The 17,407-nt window shown below is 38.4% G+C and overlaps 1 protein-coding gene and 1 long non-coding RNA gene across 2 annotated transcripts in view; one reads left to right on the top strand and one right to left on the bottom strand.

The window, feature by feature from the left end:
• PPA1 (inorganic pyrophosphatase 1) overlaps positions 1-17,407 on the bottom strand; it is a 37,982-nt gene that overhangs the window by 7,888 nt on the left and 12,687 nt on the right. Inside the window, exons 3-6 of the mRNA XM_060034861.1 lie at positions 15,414-15,467; positions 14,220-14,339; positions 11,984-12,070; positions 4,943-5,069 (exon numbers count right to left, since the gene is read on the bottom strand). Of these exons, the coding sequence (XP_059890844.1) occupies positions 4,943-5,069; positions 11,984-12,070; positions 14,220-14,339; positions 15,414-15,467 (388 nt within the window). The remainder of the gene's footprint in view (positions 1-4,942; positions 5,070-11,983; positions 12,071-14,219; positions 14,340-15,413; positions 15,468-17,407) is intronic.
• LOC132439963 (uncharacterized) overlaps positions 1-17,407 on the top strand; it is a 44,045-nt gene that overhangs the window by 21,461 nt on the left and 5,177 nt on the right. The window lies entirely within an intron of this gene.

Genomic DNA, 17,407 nt, shown 5'->3' with positions numbered 1-17,407 from the left:
AAGCCTGCGCGCCTAGAGCCCATGCTCCGCAACAAGAGAAGCCACCACAGTGAGAAGCCTGGGCACTGCAGCGAAGAGTAGCCCCTGCTCGCCTCAACTAGAGAAAGCCCGCGAAGCAACTAAGACCCAACGCAGCCAAAAATAAATTAAATAAATAAATAAAAGGAAATCATCTAGTATCTTAAAATAGCTCTGACATTAAGTATACTAAGAGAACAATCAGTACCATAGTAACTCCTACTAGATAAGAGAAGGGAGAAATAACTGGCAGCTACATAATGAGAATAGTTCGGCAGGTGTACATAAACTTCTAAGAGATGGACAGAAGATACCAAAAGACAGGTTGAGGCTGTATTCGAGGATCACACCCCAATTACACACAAAAAGACAAGAAAAATGCATTATACATATTCATTGATAGGTTACATATTAAATGTGAATAGGCTTTTCTCACTCTACAGTATAGGCATTCAGTATCACAATACTTTAGTTCTGGCCAACAAAAAAAAGTGTCCTGTGTAAAAAACTTTTAAAAGTTTCTGTACAGCCATTAACAGTGCCTAGCCTCAATGTCATCAAACTCAAGTTTAAATGACTGAACTGCTTCTCCATGCAAACAAATATTAGATACATGTGCAAAAAAAAAAAAAAATCCACCAGGAAAATTGTAATTGGAAGGAGGAATACATTCAACAACAGCTTATTTATATTTCTATAAAATAACTTTGCTTAAGCCCAGTTTATAATCTACATAGTTAAAGAATACCACGCATTTTATTATCAGGGTACCACTAAAAGTATGGAAAGGTTACAAACTGAACTGGGAAATGTTTAAACACTGATAAATTTCAAGGAACTTAGAATTCATATAAAACGTATCATCTGATACAGAAATAGTTTGAAAATCCAGAAATCCAAAATACAAGTGTAGGGTATCTTCCAACAAATTTTCCATCCAGTTCTATTCCTTAGGAATACCAACTGGGTGTCCGACAATTCAATTATGACACTATCTAACTGGAGTTAGCATCAAGTCCCACAGTCAGAGGGTTCAGTTCCACAAGACTGATCCCACTTCAGACGCTGATCGCCAAGTCCAAGGCCACCCATACTTCTGACCAACAGCTATAAATCAGAGTTCCCTACAACTCTCTCCTCAGGTTTGATAATTTGCTAGAAAGACTCACAAAACTCAAGAAAACACTGTGCTATGTTTACTGGTTTAGTATAAAGGATACAACTCAGGAACAGTCCAATGGAGGAGATGCATAGGGCACAGTATGCGGGGTGCATAGTTTCCATGCCCTCTGGTGGGGAGGCGTGCCACCCTCCCAGCAATTCAGTGTGTTCACCAACTTACAAGTGCTCTACATCTCGTGACTCCAGACTTTTTATGGAGCCTCCCCTCCCGATCCCAGAGGTCAGTGGTTGGGGCTGGGGGTTCCCACCCTCTAATCATTCAGTTTTTCTGTTGACTGAACTGGTCTGAGGCTAGCTAGGGGCCCCACCGTAAGTCACCTTATTAGCATAAACTCAGGGGTGATGAAAGGGGCTCATTATGAATAAAAATGACACTCGTTACTCAGGAAAGTCCCAGTGTTTTAGGAGTTCCTTGCCAGGAACTGGAGACAAAGATCAAACATATTTTTGTATTACATTGCAGCAAGGAAAAATATAACAGTTGATTAACTCACTGACTGTGAACCAGGTATTGAAAGGTATGCTGCATCCTGACTAGGGAACTGTGAACACCAGACCCAGAGGAAAAAAGTAGGAGAAAAGAACTCAGTCAATTTTTGTTCCTCCAGTTGTACATTATACACGTACAGACAAAGCCAGTGGTCTGCAGAGCTCCCTGAACTGCCTCCTGATGCCACATCAAGATACTACCAAAGAGGGCTTCCCTGGTGGCGCAGTGGTTGAGAGTCCGCCTGCCGATGCAGGGGACACAGGTTCGTGCCCCAGTCTGGGAAGATCCCACATGCCGCGGAGCGGCTGGGCCCGTGAGCCATGGCCACTGAGCCTGTGCGTCCGGAGCCTGTGCTCCGCAACGGGAGAGGCCACAACAGTGAGAGGCCCGCATACCGCAAAAAAAAAAAAAAAACCCCCCCCAAAAAAAAAAAAAAAGATACTACCAAAGACAAGGACTTCCCTGGCAGTCCAGTGGTTAGGACTCCGTGCTTTCATTGCCAAGGGCCCGGGTTCACTCCCTGGTCAGGGAACTAAGATCTCACAAACCACATGGCAAAAAAAAAACCAAACAAAAAAACCCCCCAGGATTAAAATATAAAAATACCCCCCCAAAAAGTCACTGAATTTCAGAATAAAATAAATTAAAAAAAAAAAAGATCCTACCAAAGACAGCACCAGTTCTGTGCTGTTCCCTGGATTCAGCCTCTAACCAGCATGCAACCATGTGCATAAAATGCTCAATTTCCTGATGCCCACAATTGAGGCAGAAGGGTCACTGGCTGTCGTGGGCTCACAATAACAAAGGGGATCAACATGGTCAACTTGGTTGCTTTACTGCGTAGGCCATCCTCTTCCATGGCTCTGTGTGTATCCCTCCCAAAGTTGTGGCTTGTCAAGAGTTCTACTCTTAGTTAGTTCTACCTAATACTCTTCCAGTTATAACTGATGATGGACATTGCCTTAGGCTGACATTTAAGGAAAGCTGCATACTGCTTGCATCATGGGGCCAGCCCCCCAGAGAAAATTTTAGGGTCCTAATAACCTCTACTGCAGGGAAATGACACCCAGAAAATTGTGCTGATGTAATGATGGCGTGGCTTCATTAACTGTGGCCAAAGCATGCTATTTAGCATGTGCACTCTTGTGTAAATAGCACATCTGAAAATGGACACACATTCCTACATTTAGAATCAGAGCTAAATGTCGGAATGCATTCTCATCGTACAAAATTTAGTCAATACAGAAGTATTTGAAACAAAAAGTCAGACTCTTTTCATCTTTCTTCCCAATGTACTATTAAAGGTTGGCGTTGAGTCCTTTTTAAATGAGTTTACATATAATTTGCATATATTTAAATATATATGAGATCGTACTCTGTAAAACAGCAGAAAGAAATAATGTAAGTGCTATATTTATAAAATTCTTAGAAGGAAACATAACTAAGTCTTTGTGACCTTGGATTAGGCAATGGTTTCTTAGATAATGATACCAAAAGCACAAGCAATAAAAGAATAGACTACATCAAAACGAAAAACTTGAGTGCTTCAAAGGATACCATTAAGAAAACGAAAGGACAGGGCTTCCCTGGTGGCGCAGAGGTTGAGAGTCCGCCTGCCGATGCAGGGGACACGGGTTCGTGCCCCGGTCCGGGAGGATCCCGCGTGCCGCGGGGCGGCTGGGCCCGTGAGCCATGGCCGCTGAGCCTGTACTCCGCAACGGGAGAGGCCACAACAGTGAGAGGCCCACGTGCCGCAAAAAAAAAAAAAAAAAAAAAAAAGAAAATGAAAGGACAAATCCACAAAATGTAAGAAAATACAGACAAATCATATATCTGATAAAGGTTTAGTATCCAAAACATGTAAGTACTCTTATAACTCAAAAATAAAAAGACACACCCCACTAGAAGGGTTATAATTTAAAAAGATAAATAACAACTAGTGCTGGCAAAGAAGTAGAAAAATCGGAACATTATGCACTGCTGGCAGGACTGTAAGATGGTGCAGCCGCTTTGGAAAAAAGTTTGGCAGTTTCTCAAGAGGCTAAACATAAGAGTTACCATATGACTCAGGAACTCCACTCCTAGGTATATACACCCAAGAGGATTAAAAACACACGTCCACACAAAAACTTGTACAGGAATGTTCATAGCAGCTGCATTATTCCTAATAGCCAAAAACAACCCAAATGTCCATCAACAGATGAATGGACAAACAAAATGTGATATATATCTATATAATAGAATATAACTCAGCCATTAAAAAAATGAGTACTGATACATGCTACAACATGGATGAACCTAGAAAACCTTATGCTAAGTAAAAGAAACCTGACACAAAAAGGCCACATATTTTACAATTCCATGTATATGAAATATCCAGAATAGGCAAATTCATGGACACAGAAAGCAGATTAGTGGTTGTCGGGTCCTGGGAGGAGGAGGGAACAGGGAGTGACTACTAAAAGGTACAGAGTTTGTCTTTGGGGTGATGTAAATGTTCTAGAATGAGATGAGTGGTGAGTTGCACAACACTGTGAATGTACTAAATGCCACTGAACTGTACACTTTAAAATAGTTCAAATGGTGAATTTTATGTTATGTTAATTTCACCACCAAAAAAAAAAGGGAATGAAGTACTGATACATGTTACAATGTGGATGAACCTTGAAACCAGTATGCTAGCTGAAAGAAGCCGGATATCATGTGACCCCATTTGTGTGAAATTTTCAGAATAGGAAAATCCATAAAGACAGACAATAGACTGGTAGTCGTCAGGGACTGAGCGATGTGGGGATAGGGGGTGACTGCTAATGGATATGGGGCTTCCTGTCAGAGTGGTGAAAATGTTCTGGAATTAGATAGTGGTGATGGTTAACAGACTAGTGTATGTATCAAAACCCACAGAACTGTACACTTTAAAATGGTGAATTTTATGGCATGTGGATTATATCTCAGTTTTCAAATTTTTAAAAATAAATAAATAGAGCAACTAAGTGTTAGCATGTGGGGAAGGAAAGAAGAAAACAGGATATACAAACTACCAGATTTGTTCTTTCCTGGAATGAAGGAGAAAGTTTACTTAGTTAACCACAGAAGTTCAGTAGTAGAAATAACAATGCTTTGTTAAATGTTTTGCTCCTCCATTCTTTAACAGTTTGAAGGCATGGGCTTACAACTCTGTCATTACAGGTTAAGTTTGGTGCTGGGTAAGATTTAGGTATAAAGACTTCAGACCCTACAAATATTTCTTACCATTATAATTGGCTGCATCAGGATCATCCACGTTAATGGCAATGACTTTCCAGTCGGTTTCCCCTTCATCGATCATAGCCAGTATGCCCAGAACTTTCACCCTGATTATTTCCCCTCTTGCACATACCTGAAAGTCAAAAAACACAGCCAGATCAATACTACAGAATGAAACTTTGGAAGAAAAGTTTTACTTGGTGGATAATAGGAAATGAGGAAGACGCCAAATTTCTGCAAACTTAAGATTGTTCCTTTAAGCAATTTTTAAAAAGTTAGGAGGGACCTTCAAGATGGAGGAGGAGTAAGATGTGGAGATCCACCTTCCACCCCACAAATACATCAAAAATACATCTACATGTGGAACAACTCCTACAGAACACCTACTGAATGCTGGCAGAAGACCTCAGACTTCCCAAAAGGGTCTTGGTGCTCCAGCCAGGTGTCAGGCCAGAGCCTCTGAGGTGGGAGAGGCGAATTCAGGACACTGGATCACCAGAGACCTCCTGGCCCCACATAATATCAATCAGCGAGAGCTCTCCCAGAGATCTCTGTCTCAAAGCTAAGACCCAGCTCCATTCAATGATCAGCAAGCTCCAGTGCTGGATACACCAAGACAAACAACAAGCAAGACAGGAAAACAACCCCACCCATTAGCAGAGAGGCTGTCTAAAATCATACTAAGTTCACAGACACCCCAAAACGTACCACCGGATGCGATCCTGCCCACCAGAAAGACAAGATCCAGCCTCATCCACCAGACCACAGGCACCAGTCCCCCCGACCAGGAAGCCTACACAAGCCACTGAACCAACCTTACCCACTGGGCACAGACACCAAAAATAATAGGAACTACGAACCTGCAGCCTGTGAAAAGGACACCCCAAACACTGTAAGTTAAGCAAAATGAGAAGACAGAGAAATATGCAGCAGATGAAGGAGCAAGGTAAAAACCCACCAGACCAAACAAATGAAGAGGAAATAGGCAGTCAACCTGGAAAAGAATTGAGAATAATGATAGTAAAGATGATCCAAAATCCTGGAACTAGAATGGAGAAAATACAAGAAACGTTTAACAAGAACCTAGAAGAACTAAAGAGCAAACAAACAATGACAAACAACACAATAAATGAAATTAAAAATTCTCTAGAAGGAGTCAATAGCAGAATAATGGAGGCAGAAGAACAAATAAGTGACCTGGAAGATAAAATAGTGGAAATAACTACCACAGAGCAGAATAAAGAAAAAAGAATGAAAAGAATTGAGGAAAATGTCGGAGACCTCTGGGACAACATTAAATGCACCAACATTCGAATTATAGGGGTCCCAGAAGAAGAAGAGAAAAAGAAAGGGACTGAGAAAATATTTGAAGAGATTATAATTGAAAATTTCCCTAATATGGGAAAGGAGAGAGTCTATCAAGTCCAGGGAAGAACAGAGAGTCCCATACAGGATAAATCCAAGGAGAAACACACCAAGACACATATTAATCAAACTATCAAAAATTAAATACAAAGAAAAAATATTAAAAGAAGCAAGGGAGGGCTTCTCTGGTGGTGTAGTGGTTAAGAATCCCCCTGCCAATGCAGGAGACACGGGTTCGAGCCCTGGTCCAGGAAGATCTCACATGCTGCAGAGCAACTAAGCCCGTGCACCAAAACTACTGAGCCTGCGCTCTAGAGTCTTCAAGCCAAGCTACTGAAGTCCGCGTGCCTAGAGCCCATGCTCCGCAACAACAGAAGCCACCACAATGAGAAGCCCGCGCACTGCAACAAAGAGTAGCCCCTGCTCACCGCAACTAGAGAAAGCCTGCGCACAGCAACGAAGACCCAACGCAGCCCAAAATAAATAAATTTATTTTTAAAAAAAGCAGCAAGGGAAAAGCAACAAATAACATACAAAGAAATTCCCATAAGGTTAACAGCTGATCTTTCAGCAGATACTCTGCAAGCCAGAAGGGAGTGGCAGGACACATTTGAGGTGATGAAAGGGAAAAACCTACAATGAAGATTACTCTACCCAGCAAGGATCTCAACCAGATTCGAAGGAGAAATTAAAACCTTTACAGACAAGCAAAAGCTAAGAGAATTCAGCACCACCAAACCAGCTTTACAACAAATGCTAAAGGAAATTCTCTAGGCAGGAAACACAAGAGAAGGAAAAGGCCTACAATAACAAACCCAAAACAATTAAGAAAATGGTAATAGGACCATACATATGGATAATTACCTTAAATGTAAATGGATTAAATGCTCCCACCAAAAGACATAGACTGGCTGAATGGATACAAAAACAAGACCCATATATATGCTGTCTGCAAGAGACCCATTTCAGACCTAGGGACACATACAGACTGAAAGTGAGGGGATGGAAAAAGATATTCCATGCAAATGGAAATCAAAACAAAGTTGGAGTAGCAATTCTCATATCAGACAAAATAGACTTTAAAATAAAGACTATTACAAGAGATGAAGAAGGATACTACATAATGATCAAGGGTTCAGACCAAGAGTATATAACAGTTGTAAATATTTATGCACCCAACATAGAAGCACCTCAATACATAAGGCAAATGCTAACAGCCATAAAAGGGGAAATCGACAGTAACACAATAATAGTAGGGGACTTTAACACCCCATTTTCACCAATGGACAGATCATCCAAAATGAAAATAAATAAGGAAACAAGCTTTTAATGATACATTAAACAAGATGGACTTAACTGATATTTATAGGACATTCCATCCAAAAACAACAGAATACACTTTCTTCTCAAGTGTTCACAGAAGATTCTCCAGGATAGATCATACCTTGGGTTACAAATCAAGCCTTTAAATTTAAGAAAATTGAAAATGTATCAAGTACCTTTTCTGACCACAATGCTATGCGACTAGATATCAGTTACAGGAAAAAAACTGTAAAAAATACAAACACATGGAGGCTAAACAATATGCTACTAAATAACCAAGAAATCACTGAAGAAATCAAAGAGGAAATTAAAAAAACACCTAGAAACAAATGACAATGAAAACACGATGACCCAAAACCTATGCAATGCAGCAAAAGCAGTTCTAAGAGGGAAGTTTATAGCAATACAATCCTACCTCAATAAACAAGAAAAATCTCAAATAATCTAACCTTACACCTAAAGCAATTAGAGAAAGAAGAACAAAAAAACCCCAAAGTTAGCAGAAGGAAAGAAATCATAAAGATCAGATCAGAAATACATGAAAAAGAAATGAAGGAAACGATAGCAAAGATCAATAAAACTAAAAGCTGGTTCTTTGAGAAGATAAAAAAAATTGATAAACCATTAGCCAGACTCATCAAGAAAAAAAGGGAGAAGACTCAAATCAACAGAATTAGAAATGAAAAAGGAGAAGTAACAACTGACACTGCAGAAATACAAAGGATCATGAGAGATTACTACAAGCAACTCTATGCCAATAAAATGGACAACCTGGAAGAAATAGGCAAATTCTTAGAAAAGTACAACCTTCCAAGACTGAACTAGGAAGAAATAGAAAACATGAACAGACCAATCACAAGCACTGAAATTGAAACTGTGATTAAAAATCTTCCAACAAACAAAAGTCCAGGACCAGATGGCTTCACAGGCGAATTCTATCAAACATTTAGAGAAGAGCTAACACCTATACTTCTCAAACTCTTCCAAAATATAGCAGAGGGTGGAATACTCCCAAACTCATTCTATGAGGCCACCATCACTCTGATACCAAAATGTCCAGACAAAGATGTTACAAAAAAAGAAAACTACAGGCCAGTATCACTGATGAACATAGATGCAAAAATCCTCAGCAAAATACTAGCAAAATGAATCCAGCAGCACATTAAAAGGATCATACACCATGATCAAGTGGGGTTTATCCCAGGAATGCAAGGATTCTTCAATATACGCAAATCAATCAATGTGATATACCATATTAACAAATTGAAGGATAAAAACCATATGATAATCTCAATAGATGCAGAAAAACCTTTTGACAAAATTCAACACCCATTTATGATAAAAGCCCTCCAGAAAGTAGGCATAGAGGGAACTTATCTCAACATAATAAAGGCCATATATGACAAACCCACAGCCAACATCGTTCTCAATGGTGAAAAACTGAAACCATTTCCACTAAGATCAGGAACAAGACAAGGATGTCCACTCTCACCACTATTATTCAACATAGTTTTGGAGGTTTTAGTCACAGCAATCAGAGAACAAAAAGAAATAAAAGGAATCCAAATCAGAAAAGAAGTAAAGCTGTCACTGCTTGCAGATGACATGATACTATACATAGAGAATCCTAAAGATGCTACCAGAAAACTACTAGAGCTAATCAATGTATTTGGTAAAGCAGCAGGATACAAAATTAATGCACACAAATTTCTTGCATTCCTGTACACTAATGATGAAAAATCTGAAAGAGAAATTAAGGAAACACTCCCATTTACCATTGCAACAAAAAGAAAAAAATACCTAGGAATAAACCTACCTGAGGAGACAAACGACCTGTATGCAGAAAACTGTAAGGCACTGATGAAAGAAATTAAAGATGATACAAAGAGATGGAGAGATAGACCATGTTCCTGGATTGGAAGAATCAACATTGTGAAAATGACTCTACTACCCAAAGCAATCTACAGATTCAACGCAATCCCTATCAAACTACCAATGGCATTTTTCACAGAACTAGAACAAAAAGTTTCACAATTTGTGTGGAAACACAAAAGACCCCGAATAGCCAAAGCAATATTAAGAAAGAAAAATGGAGCTGGAGGAATCAGGCTCCCTGACTTCAGACTATACTACAAAGCTACAGTAATCAGGACAGTATGGTACTGGCACAAAAACAGAAATATAGATCAGTGGAACAGGATAGAAAGCCCTGAGAAAAACCCACGCACATATGGTCACCTTATCTTTAATAAAGGAGGCAAGAATATGCAATAGAGAAAAGACAGCCTCTTAAATAAGTGGTGCTGGGAAAACTGGACAGCTACATGAAAAGAATGAAATTAGAACACTCCCTAACACCATACACAAAAATAAACTCAAAATGGATTAAAGATCTAAATGTAAGGCCAGATACTATAAAACTCTTAGAGGAAAACATAGGCAGAACACTCTATGACATAAATCACAGCAAGATCCTTTTTGACCCACCACCTAGAGAAATGGAGATAAAAACAAAAATGAATGGGACCTAATGAAACTTAAAACCTTTTGCACAGCAAAGGAAACCAGAAACTAGACGAAAAGATAACCTTCAGAATGGAAGAAAGTATTTGCAAATGAAACAGCTGACAAAGGATTAACCTCCAAAATATACAAGCAGCTCATGCAGCTCAATATCAAAAAAACAAACAACCCAATCCAAAAATGGGCAGAAGACCTAAATAGACATTTCTCCAAAGATATGCAGAATGCCAACAAACACATGAAAGGATGCTCAACGTCACTAATAATTAGAGAAATGCAAATCCAAACTAAAATGAGGTATCACTTCACACTGGTCAGAATGGCCATCATCAAAAAATCTACAAACAATAAATACTGGAGAGGGTGTGGAGAAAAGGGAACCCTCTTGCACTGTTGGTGGGAATGTAAATTGATACAGCCACTATGGAGAACAGTATGGAGGTTCCTTAAAAAACTAAAAATAGAACTACCACATGACCCAGCAATCCCACTACTGGGCATATATCCTGAGAAAATCATAATTCAAAAAGAGTCATGTACCACAATGTTCACTGCAGCACTATTTACAATAGCCAGGACATGGAACCAACCTAAGTGTCCATCGACAGATAAATGGATAAAGATGATGTGCCACATATATACAATGGAATATTACTCAGCCATAAAAAGAAACGAAATTGAGTTATTTGTAGTGAGGTGGATGGACCTAGAGTCTGTCATACAGAGTGACGTAAGTCAGAAAGACAAAAACAAATACCGTATGCTAACATATATATATGGAATCAAAAAAAAATGGTTCTGAAGAACCTAGGGACAGGACAGGAATAAAGATGCAGATGTAGAGAATGGACTTGAGGACAAAGGGAGGGGGAAGGGTAAGCTGAGACAAAGTAAGAGAGTGGCATTGACATACATACACTATCGAATGTAAAACAGATAGCTAATGGGAAGCAGCTGCATAGCACAGGAAGATCAGCTTCGTGCTTTGTGACCATCTAGAGGGGTGGGATAGGGAGGGATGGAGGGAGACACAAGAGGTAAGGGATATGGGGATATATGTATACATATAGCTGATTCACTTTGTTATACAGCAGAAACTAACAGAACAATGTAAAGCAATTATCAATAAAGATGTTAAAAAAAAAAGCTAAACAAGTGTCCATTAGTCCCATCAGAGTTGAGGGTAATTAATGTTTTTAATCTGTCATCGATGGTGCTGAAGAAAAAGTCCTCCATAATTTATTTCAAGTACCTATTTTAATGTACTTTCTTTACCTTTTATTTTATAGAAGTCACTGAGTTAGGCAAGTCATACAATATGCCTGAACTTGATGAGTTAAGCAACTGAATGACAACTTTCTTTTAAGTCGCTTAAGATTTTCTTGAGACTGGGAAAGATTATAAAGAAAATAACTATAGTCAGAATCTTAGAGCAACCCTACTTGAGAGAGGAATCCCTACCATAAATCTCCAACTCATGAGGTTACCTGGTTTGGGCCAATTCACTGGTCATTCCAAATCCTTAGGCAAGGTTTGCCTTGTTGCCTCCTGGTAGCCTTCATCTACTGACTACTCATCTGCCTTCTAAAGCAATGCAGAACATGTACAGTTCTTCCACACACATGCATACAATACACATTTTTTTCTAGGCTAGGTTTAAATGTACAAATTATAATGTAGAAATGCTTAGAATGGAAACTTTTGTCACCCAAAGAGACCCATCATAACTTCACTAATATTCATATATGTTATTTACAATATTTTTAAAAGTATGAAGTTTGTATATTTCATTGATATCATCTCAACTCTACAGAAAAATATTTCAGATTCCGTTACCTTGCTTCCAATTTCACACACATCAATTGGGTCATTGTCACCACAGCAGCCGGTGTGTTCATCGTTGTGTCTTGGGTCTTCCCAAGTCTAAAAAAAAAAAATAAGATACAGTATATCATTCCTGTATATGCTAATGACAAAGTGGATCATGTTGGCATTAAAAGATAACATCCCATGATCTTTCTGCAAAAATATGAATCTTCAGCTATTTATTCTCATTAAAAAGATCTTTTTTAAAAATAATTCTTTATTCATGTCTAAGAATCTTAACTACACACAATAATCTTAACTAAATGCTGGGCTCCTATTAAGTGCATAATGCGGAACTAAATTTAATCTTTAAAATGGATAATGATGCTATTTTAAACAAACAAAACCCAACTATCTAATAACTGAGACAATATGCAAACACAAATGTAGAGCCAGATGTTCACTTAAAAAATATAGTAAAAGAAAACTGCTTTGATGAACTTTTAGTACTTACTATCTTCTACTAACCAGATTTTCTTTAAAATAAATCTCCAAGCAGAGATGGGTAGGTGGTAATATTAAGATGGAAATGACGTGTGCCTGTGGCAAAAATGTCATCGCTGACCAGGAGCCAAGAATAAAAAGTTTAATCAGGATTTGCTGAAGCTTTAAATTGCTGGGTTTCTTCCCTGCTAAACTGCAAGACAGAGTCCTTGCAGAGCAGCTCACAGAAGAAGTGATGGCCTGTGCCTGCCAGGAAGTTCAGTTTAAAGTGTAGCTGTTGTTTTGGTTCTTTTCCCTCCCAATCCGGAACATATTTCTTGGATTTGTTTGCTTACTCAGCTGGAGTAAAGGCAGAGAGATAAAAGTAAAGGGGGAAAAGGAAGACTGGACCCAACAAAGCCAAATCCAACCTACAGAAGTGTAAGTATTTCAGCAATGTGTTCCCAGAGGGATGATATTTCAAGGCTAAATAGTGAATCAACTGAAGCACAAGGTGAAGTGCTGTAACGAAAGCAAACGACTCTGTGACTACCTAGCAAGCTAGATGGGTTTGACCTATGTTTTAGTAACTTACAGATCGTTTCACAGTAGATTCCACTTAATAGACTTAATGGTTAATAAAAACAAACCATTTATCAACAGGAAGAAAATAAATTGAATATTTCATTTAAAGATCCTAAGTGCCACAGCATTAGCTTAACCAAACCAGAATTAAATATACATTATTTACTCATAGTAGACATGATGCTAGTGATTCTTCATTCAAATATTAAATAAGAGCCTACTACACACTGGTATTGTGCTGGGGATAAATTGGTAAACAATGCAGATATCCCCCCTCCTCAAAGCTTTGACTGTTTAGGAAACAGAAGCCCATTATTACTTTACCACAAATAGCTTGGCACAAAGAAAGTAATCAGGACTATAGAGATATAAGTCAGCAGCTGTGAGAACTTACATGTGCCAGGTACTAAGTGCTTTATTCCTCAAATAGACACACAAGCTATGTACTAGGAATATCCCAGGAGAAAATATTAACATCTCAGGGAGGAAGAAGCAGAGGCAAGTTAGATAAGCTTTCGTAGACAGTTTAGATTTATTTTCAGTTTTAGTGAGGGCCACTGGTAGGTTTTAAGCAGGGACATGATAATGAATCTGATTTAAGCTTTAGAAGGCTGCAACTGGGACTTCCCTGGCAGTCCAGTGGTTAAGACTTTGCCTCCCAACGCAGGGGGTGCGGGTTCGATGGGGGAGTTAAGATCCCACATGCCTCCCGGCCAGAAAACCAAAACATAAAACAGAAGGAATACTGTAACAAATTCAATAAAGACTTTTAAAATGGTCCACATCAAAAAAAATCTAAAAAAAAAGTAAGTGGCAGACTTGGAATTTGCACCCTCATCTGTGTGGTGCCGTAAGATCAGTGCTTTTAAGCACTAGTCTACATGGCCTCTCTCAATAGATACGCCACTCGTTCTGTAAAGAAGGAATTTGTATAGTTTATAACCAGTCCATATAAAAAAAATTTCAGAAAAGAGCAAACTTTCAAATGTGAATTCAAACATTGTAAATATTTACATTTTAGTTCATCTTGAAAATAAGTTACTTAAGGAAGTATTAAAATGAGTTAATTACCCCTTATGTTTTTATAATCTACTATAGCAAAACTTTTTGAAGGTGTTTAAATCTTTTTTACTAACAGTAGTAGGTTAAATTTTTGTAAGCTAAAAAGTACATTTCTAGCAAGTGCACAGAGACATACCTGAGGGATGGCACCATAGTTCCAGATATATCCTTTATAAGGGAACAAATTTGCAACATAACGGAGTTTTCCTTTTTTCACATCTTGTTTAATTGGGTTTAAAGGATCCTTTGTAGCAATCTGAAATAAAAAATTTCAAATCATTGTATATTTGTATGTGAAATACTATTCAAATAGGGATTTAAGGAAATGAATTATGAAATGCACTAGTTCCACTTTAATGATATATTTTTACCCCTAACACTTTTATAATTTGAAATAAGTTTCTCCATAATCAGCCTTTAAGTGGAAAACATTTGAGGTATACAGGAACTATCACGCAGGGAAAAAGAACATTTACTAATTCCAGAAAGCAAAAATTAGCTGGAATAAATCCTAACATTTGAGAAAATATCTAACTTCAGCTTTCCTTTAAAACATTTAAAATTATTCAAATATTTGGCTGTCTATTACATGTGAAGTGTTGTTACTGTCAGAAAGCATTATTAAGTGACAGAAAATGTTACAAATATCCATAATGAAAAGTCAAATCTATTAGGTATCATCAGAAAAAAATTAACAGGGACTTCCCTGGTGGCGCAGTGGTTAAGAATCCACCTGCCAATGCAGGGGACGTGGGTTCGAGCCCTGGTCCAGGAAGATCCCACATGCCGCAGAGCAACTAAGCCCGTGCTCCACAACTACTGAGCCCTCGTGCCACAACTACTGAAGCCCACGCACCTAGAGCCTGTGCTCTGGAACAGGAGAAGCCACCGCAATGAGAAGCCCGCGCACCGCAACGAAGACCCAACGCAGCCAAAAATAAATAAATAAATAAAATTTTTTAAAAAAATAAATTAACAAAATGTGACAAAAATTCCAATAAAATCATTTATGGCTGGAATGACTGAAGCAAGCCTGTTGACTACATGGAGGAGTCAACGATGGAATTAAAGGGAAGAAGACAGAAGCGAAAAAGGTAATTCTAGGCTTTGGGAATGACAGAAGGAAAGTCTGTAGCATATTTGTAAACAGCAAATGGTTGAGTTTAGTTGGAGCACAGAGGGAAGACTGGCAGGCAATGGGAGATACAGCTGGAAAATAGATTGGGACTAGAAAGAGGACAACCTTGGACATTAGTTGTTTAACCCTTGAGCAAATCGGTGCAACTAGATCAAAAATATCCAACATCTGACTAGCAAAGGTGAAACATACCTCCATTTTTGCATTCGACCAGCGTGGTACTTCAACCACCATGTGGAACACATCCTGAAAAACACAGAGAAGGTGAGATGGTCACAGGAGTTCATTGATTCTATTACTTCAATGAGTATGCCCCAGTCCTTCCAAAGTTAAACTGTTCATTGTATCAAATCTTTGAAGTCATGGACTTTCAACAAAATGCAGCAAAAAATAAGGCAGACTGATGGATGAAGAGATAAAGCAAATACAGCAAAATAATTGTAGAATCAAAGTAGTGGGTGTATGATTGTTCACTGTATTTTTCTTTAAAGTTTTTGTTTGTTTTAATAAACATAGTTAATTTTTCATAATAAAATGTTGAGAGGGTGGGGTGGAAAGAATTTTCCTATAAAGAACGGAAACAGTTTTAAACATAGCAGAACTTGTATCTCTGAGGAGGGCCATCTTCAAAGCAACTGTCTCCATAGGCTATGCATATCCTCCAGTGACAGTGCAATTACTCAAAATGTTTTTGGAACTTCTATTTCAGAGGTGGTTTATAAGACAAACCCCAAATCAGAAAATTTATTTGTCATACTTTAGTTTTAGCCTCAAACAAAATCAATCAGCTTGATTACCCACATTATTCTCCCAATTAGGCTGTTTTTAAAAATCAGGTACTCCTCAAAAACACAAGAAGTTTGATACTGAAGATAAAATATTATGTTCCAAAAATATTTTAATCAATGGCAGTTCTATTGTAATTAGTTTACAGCCTTAAATGGACTACTTGAAATTGGATGACATATTAAAAAATTCTCAGATGCTTAACTGCTTAAAAACCCAATTAATGAAAAATCACACGTTGTCATCTCCTTTGCACACCAGAGTCAAATACCAAGTTGAAATACATTTTGTAATTAAAACTGAGCTTTAAATAGTCAGAAAATTATTTTTGCCAAGGAATAAAACTAAGTTCAGTTTTTCAATTTAAAACCTCTACAAAGGGCACACATGAAGCCAACTCTGCCATTACTTTTATAAAATGCATATTTTAAACAGTTGATTTAAAATGAAAATCACTTAGTTACAAACTTGCTAGAATTACTTCTTTGCTACTTTGCATCAAAAAACAGGTACTGGGCTTCCCTGGTGGAGCAGTCGTTGAGAGTCCACCTGCCGATGCAGGGGACATTGGTTCGTGCCCCGGTCCGGGAAGATCCCACATGCCGCGGAGCGGCTGGGCCCGTGAGCCATGGCCGCTGAGCCTGCGCGTCCGCAACGGGAGAGGCCACAACAGTGAGAGGCCCGCGTACCGCAAAAAACAAAAACAAAAACAAAAAAACAAACAGGTACTGATAAGCTATTGAATACAAGGGAATAAGTCAAAGATTTCCAGACAATAATTAGCTTCTTGCTATTTTAGCCAAGCAGAAAGCTCCACAGATTTGCATTCAAGAGGCGAAAACTTCTGTCACTTACTGAGGGAGACTAAAGTATTCCATAGTTTCTGCTCCAAGCCTCCCGACGTCTGCCTACTCTATACAATATAAAAACCACAATGAATGGAGACATTGTTTAAATCCAGGACTGCATAAACTGCTCTATCCCTGTAAAGTCATAACTGGATGGTTTTAGAAAAAGTAACACATTGTTCATGGGTAGGAAACCTCAGTCCCAATCTTCGATTACATTTCATTCTACTCATTGTAAGCGAGACCTGTGTCTATCTAGCACCACCCCTACGCCTCAGGTGTTAAAATGAAAGATCTGCACGTCCAACACCAAGTCAAACTTAAAAGTGTACAGCAGTAATACCCTAAAGGTCCACAAGATAGAGCTGTTACTACATGAAAGATCACCTGAGAAGAGAAAACCAAAGAAACTGGCTAGTTTTTTAAAAGAAAATATTACCAAATGAATAAATTGCCTCAAGACAAAAAGTAGAAAATAAAGCTAAAATCACTGATTCAAAGTTTGGAAACTATACTGAACACTTTAATGGAATTAAATGATAAATACATAGA

The sequence above is a fragment of the Delphinus delphis genome, chromosome 16 (assembly GCF_949987515.2).
Source record: "Delphinus delphis chromosome 16, mDelDel1.2, whole genome shotgun sequence".
NCBI classification, from domain to species: domain Eukaryota; kingdom Metazoa; phylum Chordata; class Mammalia; order Artiodactyla; family Delphinidae; genus Delphinus; species Delphinus delphis.
Note: the sequence above shows the minus strand (reverse complement) of the source record. Positions and strands in the feature narration are given on the sequence as shown.